This window comes from Globicephala melas, chromosome 2, assembly GCF_963455315.2.
Source record: "Globicephala melas chromosome 2, mGloMel1.2, whole genome shotgun sequence".
Classification (NCBI taxonomy): Eukaryota; Metazoa; Chordata; class Mammalia; order Artiodactyla; family Delphinidae; genus Globicephala; species Globicephala melas.
In genome coordinates this window covers 41,417,450-41,439,487 of record NC_083315.2, presented here as the reverse complement: position 1 = coordinate 41,439,487, position 22,038 = coordinate 41,417,450, and the positions used below count along the sequence as shown (strand labels likewise).

At 39.2% G+C, this 22,038-nt stretch overlaps 1 protein-coding gene across 7 annotated transcripts in view; it reads left to right on the top strand.

The window, feature by feature from the left end:
* Positions 1 to 22,038, top strand: part of AKAP13 (A-kinase anchoring protein 13) — a 341,436-nt gene that overhangs the window by 120,528 nt on the left and 198,870 nt on the right. For all 7 annotated transcript variants that reach the window (XM_030873203.2, XM_030873202.2, XM_060293884.1 and 4 more), the window contains exon 3: positions 10,937 to 11,084. In XM_030873203.2, coding sequence (XP_030729063.1) covers positions 10,937 to 11,084 — 148 coding nt within the window. The remainder of the gene's footprint in view (positions 1 to 10,936; positions 11,085 to 22,038) is intronic.

Genomic DNA, 22,038 nt, shown 5'->3' with positions numbered 1-22,038 from the left:
TCAAATGTGAATTAGCCCGTAGTAGCCTTTCCTCACCAGCCTACCTGAAGCAGCCTCTCACGCCCACTTCAGACACACCTTAATCCCTCACGCTGTCTTATTCTTTTTAATAGAACTTTCCCCCTGATGTTATTTTTTATAATTTGGTTGTCTTTCCTGCTAAAACATAAGCTCTATGAGGCCAGAAGCCTTGTCTCTTTCATGTTTATTCCCTAATTCTTAGCAGTGTTTGACACATGTTTGATGATCAATAAATATTGTAATGAATAAACCCATTTTGCTGACAAACAAAATGAGTTTCAAGTGGTTATTTATCAGGTCTATAAAACAACCAACTATACTTAGCTATTAAGTGATTCTGACCTTACTCCCGTGTCAGTGTTTTTTCCTACTTCACTACCCTTTGTGGTGGCAGATACTCTGTTAGTGAGTAACATGTTACGTTGAAGAAATAGTGGATGCTAAATAATATTGACTTGTGTATGTGTGGGCACATTTGTGCACGCACATACACACACACACACATACACACCTGTGTGTGTGTGCTAGTGCTTTGTGATGGTGTTAGTTGCCCAGAAAATGGAAGCCACTGTGAGAACCATACAAGTTACTTTGGGGAAATATTAAAAAGCCAACAGAACCGAACAGCCCTATCCAGTGATTTGGGTTTGGGATTTTTTTTTTTCTTTCTGGTAAGTCTTCTGTTTTTAGCCTGATGGCAACAACATCATGATTTATGTTAGTTCTCATCTTAAAGGCACTCAGGGTACTACTTTGCCATGACTGTGCCTTAAAAACTTGCCTATTATTTCCCTACCTAGAACACTCCAGTAAATTAGGCGGCACAAATGTAACTCTTGTGTCCTTCTGTAATTAAAGTTTGTGGTAATTCTCCTTTTGAATGAATCCCAGTGTAAAGAAGGCCAAGGAACTGCAGTTTGGGGTGCTCACAAAGATAGAAATACAAGATTGCTATTTCTTTGAGGTTTGCTAATATTATATATATATATTTTTTCTTTTTTTTAAGCTTCATTACATCCAGTGTTTAAAACCCCTCTGATCTGGCAGCTGTTTCCTGAATGATTTTTGGATTCATTTAGTTTGTAGCCTCTTTCACCTCCTCCCACACCCCTGTCCACTCACTGCAACCACCATCTCTTTCAGAGGGAGTTCTTGTTCCTCTGGCTCCTTCCAGTGGCCTGTGTTTGAGATGACCCTGTGGGAAGCCTCCCTCCCCTGACTTTTGCTCAGTCTTGTGTCCAGTGCTTCCTCTAATTCCTACAGTACCTGAACCTTGCTTTTCCAGCAAAATTATTGTGGCTGAATTACTGCTTTATGTGTCTCTTTCTCCCTTGAAAAACTATGAACTCCAAGAGAGCAGAAATTGTCTTGTCTTCATATGCTCGGTATCTACTGTAGTATCCTACCCAAATGCTCAACCAATCTTTAGTTAAGTGAAGGAGGTGATAAGCAAGACAAACTTAGTGTTTGGCTTATTTGTAGCATTTTATGTTTTGTTTTTTAAAAGGATGAAATGTTTTTGGTTCAGCCCAGCAAACACTGAGCCCTTGCTGTACGTCAGGCCCTTTGAAGAGATGTTGAGTGTACATAGATCAACTAGATAGTCAAAGATGAACTACGTAGTCTCTTCCCCACCTTCACTGTAAATGGCTAAGCTTTCAGAAGGTATCTTTCTGCCTGCGATGATCTGTCCTGAGCCATGAGCAGCACTGGGCACAGCCATTTCTCCCCAGAGGCCTTCCTAGTATACCCCACAAGGCAGAGTTTGGGCACCCATCTCCTCCTCTGCACCTAGAGACGCTGGGTGTTTATGCTAATTATAGCACTTACCCGGTGGCATTCTGTCTATATGCATGTCTGTGTAGTCCTCTGGAGGGCAGGCAACAGGAAGTATTTATAATTCTAGTACCAGTTCATAGCAGAGACAAACTATATTAAATAGAGGCACTTCGTGCTTGTTTAGCATGAATGGATGAATAACTTAAGGCCTTGCTAATGGGAACAGAACAGAAAGGAAGGTAAAGAACACACTAATATTGGGCTATTAAATATCTTTCAACTATTTAACTTATCTACTTGATGGATGGACTAAAATAAAAATTTTATACTAGCAGTAAAAATTATGAAATAATAAAGTAAAATAAACTAAAGGAAGTGTTTAAAGTAATAAAATATTTTCAAATATTTTAAGGCTCATTTACATATAACATTAGTGTTTAGTATAATATTCATATTTTCAAAATAGCCCCAATACTAATGGTTAGCAGTCCTATTATATGTGATAGCAATAAGTCATTGGAAAATCCTTTAACTTTAATTAATTCAGTCCAGCTTTCTACCTGATTAGTAAGATCAACAATTATATTTTGCCTATATCATATCATCCCCAAAGACTTTTTGTAGTTACTGAGGGTATTGTTAACAAGATGGTTAAAATAAAGAGGAATTTGAAATATTTTAGATGGTGGGAAATTAACTGCATCATGAATCTAGGAAATGATGTTTATTTTAGTTATGAGCTCTCTGGAATACTCAAAATGAGAAAATCTAAGTATTTTAAGTTTTTGGCTAAAGAGGGCTCAATTGTGGCTGCCATTAGCAAAGGGAAATATGGTAAGTCTCATAATCTTTCTTGATGGCATTTGAGTTTGAGTTCCTTTTGGGTCCAAAGTATCCTATTTCTGGGGTTGAGGCATGGGAATAGGTAGATGAATAGTATGTTGTGAAAAGACCCATTTAAGGCTGGAGAAAAATGAAACAGTTCTGTAGTTTGCTGCTTTTCTGGATCTCTCCCTTGTGTGTTCTGAGGATTGCTTAAAAATCATTCCTTTTAAAACTGCAAGTCCTTTAATCCTTGCCTCTTTTAGCATCACTGATCCTCTGTTCCCTGATTTCTCCTTTTATCTGGCTGGCCTTTCCCTGCTTGGTTTGTTTCTCCCTGCCCTCCCCTGAAGGAACCCGGGGTCTGGTCCTTGGCTCTCTTACCGTGGAGACTTCATTGATGGTCAGGGCTTCTTAGTGCAGGTTGACTCTCAGATCTGCCTCACCAGCCCAGACCTTTTCTGACAGCCTGTCCTGCTAACTACCTCTTGGATGTATAATATCTACAATTTCCCATCCTGTTGGTAGATGAAACTTGACATTTAGAGCTTATTATTCTCTTTCTCACAAATCATTCCCATACCCCCTCCCTTTTTTCCTTAGAGAGATACTCCCTTTTCTGTTAATGTTGCTTAATGTTTACTCTCTTCCTATCTTTGTTCAGCCCCCATTGTCAGTTATCATATTTCATCAAATTATTTTCAACCACATGCCTTTCTCACATTTATTTCTTTTTAGATCATCTTGGTACTATAGCAGTTTAAGCCCATTTTGCTTCCTCACACTATGTTTTTGTAATATTTTCCCCAGATGGTTTCCTTGCCTCTAGTCTCTTTTTCCTTCTTAGGATACTGCTGTGAGATAAACCTTTCTAGAACATTTGCTGCTTTTAGCATGTCACCCTCCACTCCTTGACCTCCAATTTTCTCCCAGTACATACCACACAAGGCTGTGTTTTTTTTCTTGCCTACACACAGGTTCAAGTATGAATCTTTTGGCTTGCCATTAATATGCTACGTAAACTGATCTCTGCTACCTTTGTTCGTTCATATAGTTATTGAAAAGCTTCCTGTTGCTACATAGGCATTGTGTGAAGTGCCCCAAAAGACACAGTTCTTGCTTTCCATAAGCCTCAGATTGTGATGATAAGTATGTACGATGTAGTGGGCTGAGTGTACACTTAAACACACTCTGGCTCTGTCACACATCCTTGGGTCCAAGCAGCCAGTGTGCCTAGGTTTGAGTTTACCCCAAATGTAAGCGTGTCTCCTGCCTGCTCTCTCCTTCAGCACCTCCGGATACTTCTGTGTCCCTTGTTTTCGGCACCCTCTTCCTTCTTCCTACCTAATACGGGACGTGTCCACAGCCTCTCTTTCTCTTTTATGACCTGGACCATTTTGAAGAATACAGTACCCCTGTTCTACCTATAGACCTTTTGGTGTCTGTCACTTGCTGGCTATTGAACATGTGTTTCTTCTACTGATAATTGCCTCTTTGCACATTTCTCCTTTCTGCCACTTAACTCTGTCTCCTGCACTTAACCTTAGTGTCAGAATTGTGGAACGAATAGACTTTGGAATCCTACTTGGATTTGAATCCCAGCTTTAGCCCTTTCTAGCTTTGTTCTTAGACAAGACATTAAAAATCTTCTGGGTTAACAGTTTTCTCATCTCCAAAGCAGGGGTAAAGATACTCACCCTGCAGTGTTTGCAAAGCAGCTGGTTCTGCCTCCGACCTGCAGAAAATGGTTGTAGTGAGCTTGTGTCCCTTTCTCCTGTCACCAATCTCCTGTCGTGTTTATTGTTTATAGAATACTAATTTGTGATTAAAATGGTTGCTGCGTTGTATTAGTTATTTTTCCTCTATTGTTGGGTAAGAGACAGTTGTACAGGGGTGAGGACAGGCTCCATGCTCCCAGCCTGGGATGGAGTGCCAACGGAACTTTATAAGCAAAGTTTGCTGTTGGTGTAGAGCTTTGTCCACACCTGTGATGATAGAGCATAACATGTCCCCAGTCCGTAAGTCCTTTAAAGCCTTTTGAATTAAACATTTTTTTCCTTATCTTTATGTTCTTAAAACTTTATATGTGGAAATAATTTCAAATTTATAAAAAGTGGTAAAAAACAGTACAAAGAATACCCAGATATTAGTTACTCAGGATTACACCTGTTAACATTTTACCCCATTTGATTTATCATTTGCACTCTCTAGCTAAAAACCTAGATACATCTACAGTGTTTCCTTTACTATCTGTCAGTAAGGTGCGTATATCCTGGCCTTTTATCCCTGAAGTGCTTCAGTCTGAATTTTCTAAGACTGGAGCTGCTCTCTTATAAATCACAGTAGGGTTAATTACTGGTTTTTAGTTGTCATGCCTCTTTTAGCCTTCTTTAATATGGGACATGTCCACAGCCTCTCTTTATCTTTTATGGCCTTGACCATTTTGAAGAACACAGTACCCCTCTCCTTTTTAATCGAACATTTCTCATTTTTTATTTGTCTCGTGCTTCCTTGTGGTTAGATTGAGGTTTTGTGTTCCTGGTCAGAGTAATGCATAGGTAATTTTATGTCCTTCTCAGGGTATCACATATGGAGGCACACAGTATTCATTTATCTCTACTGAGGATGTTTATTTTGATTATCTGGTCAAGGTTTTGGTAGATTTATTCCCTGAATAAATACTGCTTTTTTTCTTCCTTGTAACTTGTTAGAAGTCTGGGGGGAGACAATGTTTAAGACAGTATACATATCTTGTTAACTCATCAGAATTTCCCCCTAAGTTGAGCATTCATTGAAAATTTTTGCTGGAATCAATTTCTACCATTATGATTGCAAAATGATAGTTTTACTACTTCAGCACTTTTCCCACTTGGACTGTCAGGCTTCATCATTCCACCATACATAAGAGTTCTCGCTTTTCTTCTTTCTGTCTATTGTTAATATAGATTCATGACGTCCTTTTTTTATTGTTTATAATTCATTACTGTTCTTAATTGACAATTTGGTCTAAAATTGGTCCCAGATTTGGCCAGAGGAAGCTACGTCAATGTGCAGCATGGCAGCATGTCCCCATCCTTTTTTTTCTTTCTGTCAAAACAAGATGTTCCCTTATTTTCTGTCAATTTCCTTATTTTCTATCAAAACAAGATGTTTCAGTCTCATCTTGTACATACCCTGACCTAGACCTGGAAACAGCCATTTCTTTGAGCAGCCTTGGTTCGTTTTAGTGGAGAATGCTATCAGTGACCAAGATCTGAGCATTAGGTATGCTCATTGCTACTGGGTGTCCCTCTGTGGTGTGAGGCTTTAATGAAATTAAAAACTAGCTGCCCTGCGTTTCCAGAGGATAGACTTTGCATTTCAGACAGTGGAAAAGCTGTAGCTGACTGTCAATCTTTGGTTGCTTTAGGAAATGATTATGCAAAATGATATGTCAGTTGCCAGTACTCTTGTATTTAAAGGGGAGAATGAAGCTAATTGCATGGATGCGTATAGTATCTGAATTATACAAGGACTCACTTTGGAGTTATTCTTTTGGTACTATAATATTTACCACCTCATGGAAAGATAATACTTTGGAGTAATGCTCAGTATTTACTTAATATTACTTACTTTCTTTGTTTCACTTTTCCCTTATGATTGTTGGGTATAAATCTTGTCATTTTGGCAAACTGGGAAATTGATTTGGGAAGACCTATAAGCCTCCTTTAAGATTCTTGAATAAAAGCTAGTTATTGTTATAACTTCATCATTCTGGGATCCTGCAAGAATATCTGTACTAAATATTTATGTCTGCAAGATATAAAAATTAGCCTCAGAAATGTAACTTAATTTTGCACCTTTTAACTTTGAATATCTGATCATATAAATTATTTGAAAATTTTTTTCTTGGAAACTTCTTATTTTAAAATAATTTCAAATTTACAGAAAAGTTAGAAATCCCATATACCCTAAACCCAGATTCACCAACTGTTAACATTCTGCCTCATTTGCTTAATCATTATCTCTCATTTTTTACCCTGAATCATTTGAGAGTAACTTGTAGACGTGCTCCTTTACCCCAAATACTTCATTGTGTATTTCTTAAGAACAAGGATATTCTCTTACACAACCACAGCACAGCTACCAAAACCAGGAAAATTTTAACATTGGTACGGTGTTAAATGTGTAAACCTCATTCAAATCTGGACACTTGTCCCGTTAATGTCCTTAATAGCAATTTGTTTTTATTGTTCAGGATCCAGCCCAGGATCGTGTATCGCATTTAGTTGGAAAGTCTTTTCAGTCTCCTTAATCTGGAATAGTACTTCAGTCTTTCTTTGTTTTTCATTAGTGACATTCTGGAAGAGCACAGGCCAGTTTTTTTGTGTGTGTTTGTTTTTTAATTTTTATAGAAGGCCTCTCAGTTTGGGTTTGTCTGATGTTTTCTTCTGACTAGGTTGAGGTTATGCATTTTTATTAGGAACACTAAGTGATGCTGTGTCCTCAGTGGGTGGGATCAGAAGACATGTGATGTTAGTTCATTTCATTATTTGTGTTGTTAACTTTTTTGATCACCTGATTCATATGGTGTGTGCCAGGTTTCTATCTTTCCCTTTGTAATTTATAAGTGAGCAGATTATTTTTAAAAGTAAGTTTTTTATTTTTAAAATAATCCATCTTTATTTTTAAAAATTGGAAAACCAAAGCACAAAGTAAATTAAAATTGGCCTCAATTACTACCTAGGAATAACTACTATTAAAGTTTTGGCGTCTCCTTTTCTTTCTTTTCCAATATGTGTTTTGAGCACCTGCTACTTATTATTCTAGACAAAGGGAATATCTCAGTAAAACATGTTCTCATGGGGCTTACATTCTGGTAAATAATAATAGCTATCATTTATTTTTTTTTATTGAGATATAATTAACATATAACATTGTATGAGTTTGAGGTATACAACATAATGATTTGATATATTGCAAAATGATTACCACAGTAAGTTTAGTTAACATCCATCACATACAGTTACAGATTTTTTTCTTGTGATGAGAACATTTAATATTTATTCTCTTAGCAACTTTCACATGAACAATACAGTATTGTTAACTAGTTAACTGTAGTCATCATGCTGTACAGTACATTATAACTATCATTTATTGAACATTTATTATGTGCCAGTGCACTGCTGTAGGTGCTTTGCTTTTATCAATCATTTAATTCTTAAAACAACCTTATGAGGTAGGTGTGATTGTTGCTCTCTTATGGCAGAGAATTTAGTATACCCCATGTTAAACAGCTACAAAGTGATGTGCCATACTGTGATTCAGGCACAGACCATCCTCTTAACTACTGTGGTGTGGTAACAAGTTATAAGCCAAGTCTGAAAGTTAGAAAACAAATTAAGGTGGTGATTCTGTTCAACTCTTGGGAACAGAGCCATGGCAGCATTGTTGTCTATACCTGAGATGCTTTGTACTTGCCTAGGGTTTTCTCTTACTCCTCCACTCTTACTCCGTGTAAGCAGTGAGCTCTCTTGATTGGGCCTCCCTAAGAAAATTCTCTTACTTTCCCCCTCTTCCCTTCTACTGACCTGTTCTCAATGATGTGATGGTTAAAAAGAAAAAAACAAACCAAACCCTGATTTGTAGCATTTGCCAATTTCAGTGGTGTAAATATACCCATAATCGTTGACTTCAAGGTATCAGTGCTACATCACTGAACACAGAATTGGCAAGAGGTGTGTTGGGAAAAGATGTGCAGTAGCACATCATTATAACAGATACAACAGATGTAAACCTCAAGAGCGTAGATAATAGTAAGATGTGGCAAAAGATTAAAATGTGATGTTTCGAGTATTTATTACATCTCTTTTTAATTTATTTAATTGTAAGCTTATATCATTTACTTTTTATTTATTTTTTTTTTTGCGGTATGCGGGCCTCTCACTGTTGTGGCCTCTCCTGTTGCGGAGCACAGGCTTCAGACGCGCAGGCTTAGTGGCCGTGGCTCACGGGCCCAGCCGCTCCGCGGCATGTGGGATCTTCCCGGACCAGGGCACGAACCCGTGTCCCCTGCATCGGCAGGCAGACTCTCAACCACTGCGCCACCAGGGAAGCCCTCATTTACTTTTTAATAATGGCCGTGTTTAACACCTGGCTTGTAGAAATCCTGAAAATATGATGCGCTCTCGCAAGCCTGTACAGGCCCACTCCAGCATGCCACTGCAGTTATCTTGCTGCTGACTTCCCACCTTCAGGAGCCTCATGACTGACACTGTCTTGCTATCTAAGAGATCAGTGCTATCCCTTCTTCTATCATTCCTCCCACAAAACTCCCTATCTCATTCCTCTAATCTCCACCTAACATCTTCCCTGTTTCCAAGGCCTTGTTTGCCCCACACTATAAGTCACTCTCTCCCATCCCTCAGATGCTTTTCTCTTCCCGATTTCATTTTTTTCCCCCAATCAAGTTACTGTCCCCAGTTAAAGGAAGGCCCCAGACACAACTAATATCTTGGGGCATGGAGAGTCTCTCAGCAAGATGGTAGGTCTAATGTAGAGAGAGAATCCTTGATCTAGAAAAGGATGATCTATTCTTAGATTTCCAGGTTAGAAATCTTAGTGGAAATAATATATATTTTTTTACTTATTAATAAGTACATAAAGGTGATTTCAGTACTATTAATACAGTCCCCAAGATAGGGACTTATATACAAGTCCAAAAGTATAATTCTAAATAGTGTCTGAAGTCAGTGATAATTCTGTTGTACCGACTGTGCTATTCCTGTGTTAGGGTGCTTTGGAGCTTTCGAGTTCAGCAGTCCTAGTAAGTTACAGCTTATTTGTAGTTCTTTCTGACTTCTTACAACAGATTGGAACCCCTGCTGTATACAGGGCGCTACACAGAGTACTGGGGAAAAATAAGAAAGAGACAGGGCTATAGGAAATACTTTGAATTTGGTCTTCAGAATCAACCTGCTGGAGCATTTCTGTTACTAGACTTGATCCCAAGTTTGACTTCATGATTTTTGGTTTTTATTATTTAGTGAAACACTACCTGCTGCTCCTTTCTGCTGCTGGCCATTAAGTTGTGGCCACAGGGAGCCATGGTTCTCTAATAGGCTTTATTACTGCTAAAGTGGAAAGGAAAAAAATGTTTTAAGTAATGGGAATTCTCTCCCCTATTTAATGTTAAAATGGCCTGGCTTTCTCTAAATTGGATTTTCCATAATGCATCATTAAGGTTTACACAGTACTAAACCTCAGTGCTTTAAAATCTTTTGTTTATGGTTACCACATGAATTATATAATGTTTATGATTGGGAGAATGGTAATTAGGACTGTATTTCATAGAATAAATTTAATTTAGCCAGTGACCTCAATTTTTAAAAATGTATAAAATTGCTAGAAGAATATTTGCAAATAAAGGACGAAGATGTCTTAACTTCTAAATAGTTGCAGAGTCACGGGCAGAGTTACTGGCACAAGATTTATGTCTGATTCCGTGGGCTTAAGGGAGGGGTGGATAAAGAAGAGTAGCGATTCCAGATGGTCAGGAAACACAAATTGTTGGAAAAGCGCCCCTCCCATCCTCATAGATTAAGAATATTATCCCAGGCTGAGTGGTGAATATGCTTCAAGAATTCTCACATATTAGCTGTAAGAAGAGAAGGTATTATCTCCATTTATATAGTCAAGGAACCTGAGACTTAGAGGATTTAAGTAAAGTCTTTGTAGATGGAATTTAAACCCAGATTTGTCTGGAGCCCAAGCTCTTTGCACTCTACCACTTCCAGGCCAGCTCTGTTAGAGGCTCTCCATGTTTGATGGAGAATGGGTGGACTTGGCAGTGATTCTGTGGGATGTAGAATTTAGAGAGTTATTGCTGCAAATGGAACACAGAGGTTAAGGGGCATTCTGAGTATAAGGATGTAACTGTTTAATATACTTCCTCCATCCTCTCTACCTTATTTTTAGATTTTCCTGGAATTTTTACAGAGCTTTTTTAGGGAGCTATTTTACATTCTTTAAAAAATTTTTTTCCAAGTGAATGTACCATTATCTTGTTGGTTTACTTATTTGTCTAACCATCTCCACTAAAATGTAAGCTTCAAGAGGACAGAGATCTTATTTTCAGATTGTTTTGTATTCTCAATGCCTAGAATACTTCCTGGCACATAGGGGCTCAATCAGTGTTTATATTTGTATAAACTCACTAGAATGGGCACAGTTTAGATGATACATTTGATTTCCCCTTAAATTAGATGTTTTCTAAAGATAAGCTCCCAAGAGGAACCTTACTAATGCAAACTTGCTCTCTCTTCCCTTTTCCTAGGGCGATTGTGTTGTTACTGTACTGCTCTCTGAAGAGGACAAAGTTGAGGATGATGTAGTGTTTTACTTGGTATTTTCGGGTTCCACCCTCCATCACTGTACAAGTACTCGGAAGGTCAGTTCTGATACGCTGGAGACCATTGCTCCTGGTAAGTATTTGAGTGGAATCTTTACTAGCCTTTATTTATTCTGTGTTCTGGTATAGAGTAATCAGGGTGATAGAACTATTGTTAGATCTTTGTTTTAAATACACTTTAAAGTATTTTATTTCTTGCTTGTTGCACAAAAATCTGAGCCTAACTAGAAATAATTGAAATAAAATGGTGTCATAAATTGAAAGACAGTAATTAAGATCAGCAAAAATATTAATTTATTGGAATGTGGAAGAAAACTAAAACACATTTGAAAGATAAAAGTTCATGTGGTTACTATGGTGTGACTGCATATTTGATTCTGAATATCACTGTGGCAAAAGCAAAGGTAAAATACAATTAGTAACACATTCCTCAGTATCCCTGAGGGAAAGACTAAAAACCTTCTGTAAAAGCCAAAACTTCCCCAAATTAACAGATTATAGTTCATGGTGAAATGAATACTTAATCACTATTGCATTTATCCATTTAACAGAATTAAAAGGAAAATGTTTACTTTAAAAAATTCTTTATAAAGTCATTAAGTCATTGCTGTTTCCACCAGAAGCGGCTGATAACTTTGACTGTCTTTTGACTGACCCCAGGTATCTGAAGGTGTATTGATTCGTGTTTGGAAATGAGCTTCTTCTTTCTTTAATTGACCTTGCTTCAAAGTTAATAATTGGTTAATTTTCATCAGAATACAAAAGAGGGCACATTTAGGGGGAACCCCTAAAAATGTTGACAGTTGACAGTTGAACCCTTTGCCTTTAGAGAATAAAATGGATTTAGTTCTTATTGAAACATTTCCTGTAACCAGTGATTTTATGTAACTCTGATTCCACTTTGTTGAAATAGATGGTGTAAAAAAAGTATTAGTTTATCAAGCACTTTCAGTATCTGGTCTTGCTGGTATTAGATCAGATTGTCAGTTTTTGGTTGCTGCTGTGCTATTTTCCATACATTATCTTCATGTCTGATGCCTACCAGATCCTGGAAGTTAAACCGCATTCAAGAACTGAGATTATGACAGTTGAAAGCTGTATTTATCCTCCTACTCGACAAAAGTGATTTTGAAAATACAGGATTTAAAGATTCTTGGCAATTTCTATGTATATTCCCCCCAAACTTTTAGGGATAGGAAATTTAGCTAGGAGTTCAGCATAGGTACTGACGTTTTCCCTAAAGAGTATTAAGTATCCTTCTTTGTAACTTAAAGCTCTAGTCTTGTTTCCTGTGAAGTATATCATGTCAGAGAGGCTGATCTGGAACTTGACGTCTGCTCCAGCAGGTGCCATCCAGTGTCACCACTGCTAAACATTTCTTATGTGTGGGTGACTGTGAGAAACAGACCCTCAGCTAGGTAGAATCAGTCAGTCCCTGACTGGGCTCTTATTAGGAAGGGAATGGAGGTAATTTTTATAGACTTATTCTTTTCCTGATTTAGAGGTGCTTTAACAGTTTAAGTTTGTGTATGTGTATGTGTGTGTATGTGTTTGTGTGTGCGTATATATAGAGAGAGAGAGCGAGAAAGCGTGCAAGTAGACATGAGAATGTTTGAGGAAGGCCGGCTATTACAAGGACATAGCCCTGTGCCCTCACTGCCGTCCTCAGTCACAGGTACCAGCAGAGTCCAGCCTCCTGGTGGAGAGGGATGTGCCTGGTGGCTCGTATACCTTCAATGACGAGGTACTTAAATTAGTGTGGACTGCAAGCAGTTACTCTCCTTGGGTTCACAGACCCACGGTACTTGGATGACAGCCAAGAGCTCTGGGTTTGTACCACATCCTTGTACACTGTCCCCAGCCTACTGTTTTGGAGCTTTAGTTCCCATTTCTTCTCTTGCCTTTGGTCTAACACTTCTTCAGTCTGTTTCAGGCCCCCCTCTTTTCCAGCCCCACCCATCTCTGGGTGTCCTTTGGTACTGACTGACTCTGAGTGCCCTAGACCTGTTGACTCCAGCGAACCAGAATGGGCATTGTATTCTGCTCTTTCCCTCTAATTTGATCTGAATCCTCAGTAATCATTCCTGACCCATTTGCTTGGGGCCTGGAATCACAGTACCTGGTTTCTCCTAATTTTTCACTAATCAGCTCTCCTCCCCTCAAATTATGATCTTAACTATTTACCATATTCTTACAACTTGTCCCCTTTGCCCCCAATTGGCCTGAATGTTCTGCTACTCACCTGAATTCAGTCAGCCTGCTGCCTGAGGCCCCTAATCACGAGAGAGGTGACAAAGGATTAGAGTCCCTAAAAGGCCCTCTTGTTCAAGCAGGCTGAACAAAGAGTAAGGCAGCATGTGAGACTGTGATACGTGCACGGGTCCCAGTGAGCCTCCCTCCTTGGTGAAGTAGAACCTCTGTTAACTGTTGAAACAAAGGAGATTCCTGAGTGGATCTTGCTGCTCTGGTCGTCACACGTGTCATTTTTCTGTTCACTTGTCTTCTTCAGCTGCTGTCCAGATTGGCCCAGTAATTGTTGTGGAGGGGTGGGTAGAGATAGGGAGACTTTCGGGGGTTAAGTTAGTTTTGAATTGCTTGTTTATATCATGGAGTTAATAGTTTCATCTAGAATTAAACTGCCTTAAATCTGCTTTGGGAGATTTCTTTGGCTTGTTCTGTACTTTCCTTGAGGTCTTTACTCAGATATCACCTCAGTGAGGCCTTTCCTGTCCACCTTGTAAAAATATACAACTGCCTCCTCTCCATGCTCCCTGTTCCCCTTCCCTGCTTTACTTTTCTCCACTGCACTTATCAACTTTGGACACATTATATATATTATTTATTTTCTACTTGCCTCTACTGCAGTGTCAGCTTCCCGAGGGCAAGGATTTGTGTCTGTTATGTTCACCGGTATATGCTAAGAAGGCTTTTTCTGTGAATTCCTACCACTTGATGGGACTGAGTTTCTATCGTGTTGAAACTCATCCTGGTTCTCAGAAGCACCCTTCTAGAAAGGTTGTGCATATGTACGTGCATGTGTACACACACACACACACACACACACACACACCCTTTCTTTTGAAAACTGCAAGTGTGGCTTCTTGAGTTGAATTCTTGGCCTGGGTCAGGGGTCTGTGTTCTCTTTCCAGAGCCACCTCTGATGATTTCAGTGCATCGGTTAGCCATATTGATAGCCTCAAATTTCCTGTCTGTGGAGGGCAGTGTCAGATTAGTCAAGATTCTTCGTGGAAAGTCTGTATTGCTTTGTGCATCCCAGTTACTGGGTAAACGTGCACGGTCTGTTTGCAGCAGCTGCGACCGGGAGGGATATACCTGCGCCCTTTCTGCTCCTGTGTGGGGCTAGCTCCTCAGGTCCTAGCCATTTTGCCGACAATGGGCAGAAAAAGGGCTTTGTGTCTTGATCTTGCTTTGAATGTCATGCTTCATCCAGATTGCTGGCTCAGATTTTTCTTTGAGTTCTTTCTCTGCGTGTTTCACTGTCAGTGTTTTGTACTATTTTAGTTTTCACTAAAACCAGATGATTGATTGACCTTCACAGACAGCTACTCCTTGATGTTAGTCTATAACCTTTTATAATTTGGGGGGGTAGGGAGATGAGACATTTCTTAATAGTCTCCTGGAAAAAAACCTCTTTGACTTCAGATACTGAGATTACAGTCTATTTTTTTCCTTTTTTCACATTTTCTCACTCTTTTGCTTGTTTTCTGATGAGAAGCTTACAATGAATTGTGTATGTATGTTTAGTTATAAAGAAATTGTAAAGTGATCTTCTCTTACCTTAACACTACAGAAAGGCTGTAGACGTGATACAATCCTCCTTCTTTAAAAATGAAATTATGTTAAGAGTAGTAGCATCTTAGGGGACAGTTAGTTGGAGCCTTTGGAGGCTTTATCTGCCTTTAAATTGTTTGAATGTTTTAAAAGTGCACATGTTATTTTTAACATATTGAATATAGTAATTTTTTAATAAAAACATATTGAAGACTTTGGAAATAATGTCCTCTCTTTTGAAAATAAACTATCTTTGTGCTAATGAACACTAAACAAAGACAAACAAGCGTTATAATAAAATACCACATTCAAAATACCTATGAATTGGCTGGTTTAAGAATATAATTTGCTGTGAAATACATCCTGAAATGAAAATATATCTCTACAGACAAAAGGTGTTGGCGTTTGTAATAAATGAAAGTAAAATATCTCCATTCTTTTCTCTTCATATAAAACAAATCCAACCCCAAATCCCATTTTAACAAAACAGTGATTTTCCTTGAGGGATGAAGCCAACATGTTTTCTTTAAAAGACTATAGGACTGGTAAGTAATATAAAGAAATCAGAGTATCCTTGGAAGGTAATTCTTGGGAGATGCGAGGTACTGTCATGGATTCATTTTTATTACTTAAATGTGAATTTCGACCAAGCAGACAGTAATTGCAGAATGGAAAATGAGACAGGATGTTTAGTGGATGCTCATACTACTTTTGTGAAAGGCTTTGGTGCAGAATCTATCATAAAATTAAATCTTTTTTTTTCAGCATGTCTGTTACTTACTTTTAGACTTCACAGCAAGGGATCTTGTTTGACAGGAAAACTGCAAGCATTCACTGACCCAGAATTTGACTCTGCTGTTTCGTATCTTTCTTTTCTTTCTCACTTAATCAAAGGGAAGGTACTATATGAAGTAGATTTGTTATTAAAAAGAAAGGAAAAAATACATTTACCATGATCAGAAGTCTTTTGTGGCTTAATTAAAAACCAGTGCTTACAGCCCCAGGTCTCAACAAGTAGTCCTGCAGTTAAGTTGTGTGTCTCTCAGTTCTTGTGAACCAAGACTCTGTTTCTATCAGTGGACGTCCAGAGGTTGCCAAATTGAATAACACATTTGAAAAGAAGTTCTAGGCTTTTAACTGGCACAATCAGAGAATCCTGGTGCCCTCTCTCTCTGCCAAAGTAATCAGTTATCCTAAATTACTATCCTAAAATACTCCTACTACAAGGCTGTCTCTAGACAGACATGATTTTATATCTTAAAAGGCTTAAATTACTGTCCCAGTGCTAGTCAGTATATATAGTGGCTATCCTGGAAAAACAAACTGAGGACTAGTTGAAGGGAAGTGTATCTGCTGTCTGCTGTCCTGTTGTAATTGATGCCTGTGTGGATACTTCATCACCTTGGAACTATGAACACAGCACTAGAATGGAGCACACATGTTGCACTGGGGCCAATATCCCCCCAAGGGGGTGAGAATTGGTTCTTAGCGGAGTTAAAAAAAACTTAACTCTTCATATAGAGAGCACAGATGCACATATACAAATATATGGTATATCTGTGGTATTAAAGTTTCATAGGATGGTTGTGGCAAATAGAAATGTTTAAAAAGCCTCCTTGGGGGATGACAATGAATAAAAGGTTGAAAAGCACTGCCTTAGAGTAATAAGCTGGATTATATAGCACATCACATTTTTAGTGTTAATTAGCCCCTTTCTCCCCCCAGATGTATCTTTGATACCTATCCCAAATTTGCACATCTACCATTAGACCACCGAAAACTAGCAGTAGGTACATACTTCTGCACATAATCCTATTCCTGTTAGAGTGTGGGTCTGAAGACTGAAAATTTCCTTCAACCCTGTATAGCTACTTCAAAGGGAAGAAAAAGACACCAAATTTTTAAATACTTTTGATGCCAAAATGAAGTAGTAAAAGATATAATTTTTATATTTTCCACCTTGGCTACAAATGCAGCCTTCTGGTAGGAAATGACTGAGTGGGCCTGGACTTGGTTGGCCCAGCAAGCACTTGCAGGGTTCCTTTTTGGATAGCTGGTGAAACAAAGTCCCAATTGTTTCCTTCTCCAAAGAGGAGGCCCGGATGGGATGTGTGCCACTTTTAGCCTAATAGGAAATGAAGTAATTCTTGGGTCATGCTTCAGCAGTTCTGTTTATCTGCAGCACTGTTTCGTTTCCATGGATATGGGTGCTTCATGTAGTGATAAGGAGCCTGCGGAAAAGCTCTCCAACCTCAGGAGCACACACCTCCTGATGTGTGAGCTTAAAGACGTTTGGATTAGATGCTTTTAAGAGGACCATCAGCAGTTACATTTTTGTTTCCCATCTAGGTGCTCCTGGTTGTGTGTTGTTTATTCGGATTCTTCCTCCTTCCCATTGTTTCTTCAGTTCTGCAGTGTCAGGGGCAGCATTTGCTGTGTTGGGCTTATGCAGAAGCTCTTGATAGAGTAATAGGCATCTCTTTTCCTTGAGTCACCTGAATAGGAGGATTTTAATAGCTAATACTGATAATAAGTACCAGGTTTAGATGCCTGTTTATGCCAGGTGTCTGCTTTGTGTACAGCCATCTCTGATTTTTTTTTTTTTTAAATAACCTGGAAGGTTGGTGATGTTCCCATTTTTGTACACAAGCGAATAGACTTCAAGGTCGAGTGACTTTTTCAGGTTGACCCAGCCTGTTTGCAGTGGAGGTGAGACTTAAACCTGGTATCTTCTGACTCTACAGCTAGTTGTCAGCATACTTCAGTACCTCTTAGAATTCACTCAGTAAGGGTTCCATCTCTCCCACCCCCAAATTTACTTCATACTTCTGTTGTAATCAGCTCGGACCTGATTGTAGCATATATTCAGAAGTCAATTTTAAAAAATGGAATTGAGGTTTAGGCCATGTTCCTTAACAGTTCATCTCTCTTCTTCCCCTGTCTCAATCCTCTGTGGGTATTTCCCTCAGAAGAAGCTCAGTAAAATTTTCAGAACTTCCCCTTTTAAAAGGACTTGTGATTTTTATTTTCTTTTTTTGTTACCAGGAAATTGAGTGGAAGGAAAAACACCACGGAACCAGCTGCAAACCTTGTTACTCTTCTTTATGCTGCAGCTTCTGTCTTCATGTAAAAAGAAGTTAATTGTGGTTATTATGTCGAATTGGATATAGTTTCCCATCCCCATGTTTTTGCCCTGAAGATGTAGACATCGTTAATACTCTGTATTTTGTGTGTACAAAGGCAGTCATAAGACTAATGGCCCCTGAAAACAGTTGTGTCTTTAGAGCTAATTTATGGTAGTAAGAGATTTTATGTGTACAGATGCAGTGACTTCAGTTTTATTAATGGGTCCATATTACATAACCTTTGTTTTTGAAAAATGTTGATTTTTTTTTCTAGATGCTTTATCTGAAAGGTCATAGGGATTAAAAACTAATCTTGTGAACCATTTGAGCCTAATAGAAAACGTGAATATGAGACAGTAGCCCTGCCAGCCTTGCGAGGTGGTTTTCCAGACGGTAGGGGAGGCACTTTGCTCGAGCTCAGTAGTAATTCTTCCAATTTACTGAAAGTTTAATAAAGACTGAGCCAGGAAACCCTCAGTTCTTCACTCTTTTAACCCTCAGTTTTTCTTTGGAAAAAGAAGCCTATATCATACCAAACAAATTCCAGATTTATGGCACATTTTACTTAGGATGATTCATAGTTTCTCCTTCAGATTGTGAGTTCATGTCTAAAGGGAAAATATTGGGCTAACAATTGGATGGCTTCTCCTAGATATCTATTTCATGGCCTTTGCTGACATTCTACCTTCTCTATTACACGGTTTTGTTTTAGTTCTACATAAATAGAGCAGATGATAGTTTGCCCATCCACCCATCCACCTTCTAAGAGATTCTGCTAAAGCAGCAGAAAGAATTATGCGTGCTTATGCTGCTAAGCACATGTGCACACACAGGTGTGTGCACATGTGCTCAGACATACACACCCCTAAACCACCTTCTGTTTCTCCCTCTTGATTTTCCCCACCCCACCCTAGCCAAGTAAAGTCATTTTTGCAATTTCAGATAGATTTCTGTGTAGATGTAGTACGCCTGCACTTTCCAGTTTTGAGTTAAGGTGGTATTGCTTCACCATGGCTTTTGGCCGTGTGCGTGCGTGCGTGTGCGCCTGTGCAGGAGAGTGTGAGATAAAGTTGAAGATCTGGACTATGGCCTGGACCCTGTGTATATACAGGAGGTGATTTTACAGAGCAGCGATGATGTTGACTTTTAGCAGTGGTGTGACTCGCTTTCTGGCTCAAGCTCTCAGGTGTCTCAGACACCTCTGCACAGGCTTGGGGAAGGAGACGAGTAAGAAATAACTGTTTGGATGGGTGGGGCAGTGGATGTCATTATTGTAGGTTAGTTTATATCTCTTCTAAGACAGAGTGTGTTTAAGTTTTGAAGGTAGAATTCAATTTGGATCCCACATTATTCACATTCTCATCGTTGAATTGTGAAACCTGTAAGTTTAGTTTTTATTGACATTTATTCGTATCTACCTCAAAGGACTGTCAGGAATTTAAAAATGAGCTTAATCCTGAATAAATAGGAAATGCTATCATTACTGGTGAGATTCATGAATGAGAGCCACAACATTCTTAAAGTACAGTCATCTGTCAGTATCTGCAAGGGGATTGGTTCCAAGACCCCCATGGATACCAAAATCTGCAGATGCTCAAGTCCCTTAGTTGGCCCTCTGTATCCATAGTTTTGCATCCGGAGATTCAGCCAACCATGGATCGTAAATATAGTAGTACATATATGTAGTATTGAAGAAAAAAATCCACATATAAGTGGACCCAGGCAGTTCAAACCTATCTTGTTAAAGGGTCAACAGTAATTTTCCTGACTGAAATATGTATTGCTGTGTCTGTCTGTCTGTCTAGTTTGATTGGAAGTGAAATGAGCCTGTATATGTTGCTTTGGGTGATAGTATTACAGAATTTGAGAGGAGTCTTCTAAATTACAGCTCTTGACTTACGAGATTAAGATACTCTCCAGATTTTAAAGTGTTAGAGAAGTTGTCATTTACCTCAGGCCACATAGCTTAGGAAGTAACAAAATAGGTTTGAACCCAGGTCTCTCCTCACACGAAACATCTAGGTGTAGCCTAGTTAATATCTTCCTGAAACTGTCTTTTGCAGAAATTATTCCATCCCTTGAACTTGCTCTCTGCTTCCATTTTTATGTTTTTGAAACTGTTTCTTGTTCCTGGAATCTCTTCCTAAGTTTCTGTCTCTCCCCATCTTCTGCCTGGTAAAACCCACAGGTTTGTACAGCTGGGGAAACCATAGAGCCTGCAGAGGCTGCCCTTATTCTGTACATGAAGAAATTGAGGCCTGGAGAAGCAGAGATGATCCGAGGTCATGCAACTTAGGAGTCTTATAGTCAGGATTTGAGCACAGTGTTTTCCTTCCTTTCCTGTTAGTTTTTCCATGGTACCTTTATTTCCCATTTAAGCCTTCTTGTCTCCATGAATCTTGGGTGTAGGGGCAGACAGGAGAGCAAGGAAACTTGGGTTCAGATTCTAATTCTGCCACTTAGGAGCTTTATAACCTTGGACAAATTACTTAACATTTTTGTGACTTGATTTCCTCATCTGGCAAGTGGGGATAATAATAGTACCTACTGCTAGGGTTGTTATGAGAATTAAATGAACTGTTATTAGGAAATCACTGAGGATGGTGCCTGGCACAGAGAAATTATTAGAGAAGTGATAGATAGATAGATTAGATAGATAGATAGATATTATTAGAGAAGTGATAGATAGAGAGGGAGGGAGGGATAGGATAGGACTATGCATCTGAGTTCTGAGGGTTGCAGTGAAGAACCGCTGCGTTTGGAGAGTTGGGAGCAGGATGCCTATGGAAAAGGTCCTTCTTGACTGCCACCTTTCTTTTGCTCACCTGTGAAATGCACTGGTCCTCTCTGGCGAGTCGCATGGTATGTGTTTCTTTAGAACCCACCCCATTTTGCAGTGATCTGCAGCTTGGTTGATTGCCACCTAATAGACTATAAACCTCTGGAGAGCTCAGATTCACTGTGATTAGCTTCTGGTTACAGTGTGCTAGGCTTGGTGGATGTCCACATGTTATTTTTGGCTGCACTGAACAGCTCACGGGATCTTAGTTCCGCGACCAAGGATTGAACCTGGACCCCAGCAGTGAAAGCACCGAGTCCTAACCACTGGACCGCCAGGGAATTCCCCAGATGTTAGTCGTTAAATGTTACAGAACAGTTTAGAAAAACTACTTTCTGCCAGAAAAACACCCAAACCTTTATTACCTGAATCAGTTGATTTGTTTATCCTGATGTTGTTGTCTTAATGTAATTAGGCTGGCTGCCCTTCAAAGAAAGATTAAGATTCTTTTTTCTGATTTCATTTCACATAGTAGACATATAAATTCAGCATATTTATTGAATTGAAATACAAACATGGGTGTATACACACCGCCGTGCACATGTGTGCACGCATGCATGCCAGAGGATGCTTCACTTTCCCACAGCCTTCATGGAAGGAATTCCACTGGGAATGCAGTGGGAGCACCTTGGTGGAGTTATGCGTTTGTGTGGAGACTGATCTCGGTGGTTCATGGACCCGTTCCTCTTGCTTAATAGTCATACTGGCCTGTCATTCCAAGTGTTGGGCTCCTCACAGGTAGGGATGTAGCTGTCACCCCTCCCTCTTTATAAGCAATGTGTTACAAAACTTTTGCATCATGATATAATAGGCCATGACCTTTGGCATCCGACTTGAATTTGAATGATGGATTCTGCTTCTTCACATGTGTGTAAACTTGGGCAAATTACTTCTTGAAGTCTCAGTTTTCTTATCTGTAATGTGAGGACAATATGTACCTCATAAATTTGTTGTGTAGAGAAAATGACATGTCAGATGCCTGGTATGTGGTAGGTTCTTGGTTAGTAAGTATTGATGCTTGTTACCATCCTCAGATTACACAGCAGGGAGAGATTTCTTTTGTCACAAAGTAAAGGCTTAAGGAGGCCCCTGGGGAAAAAGTATATGTGGAAAAAAACAATTGTTTTCTCTTTCAAAGACAGCAGAAAGCTTACTTTGTTCTGTGAGGTGTGAAGCCTCGTTGGCTGTGCCCGTGGTCTGGAGAGCCAGATTCAGGGACCCTCCTCCTCACCCCGCTGCTGGGAAGCGGTCAGTGCGAGCCGGTGGGCTCA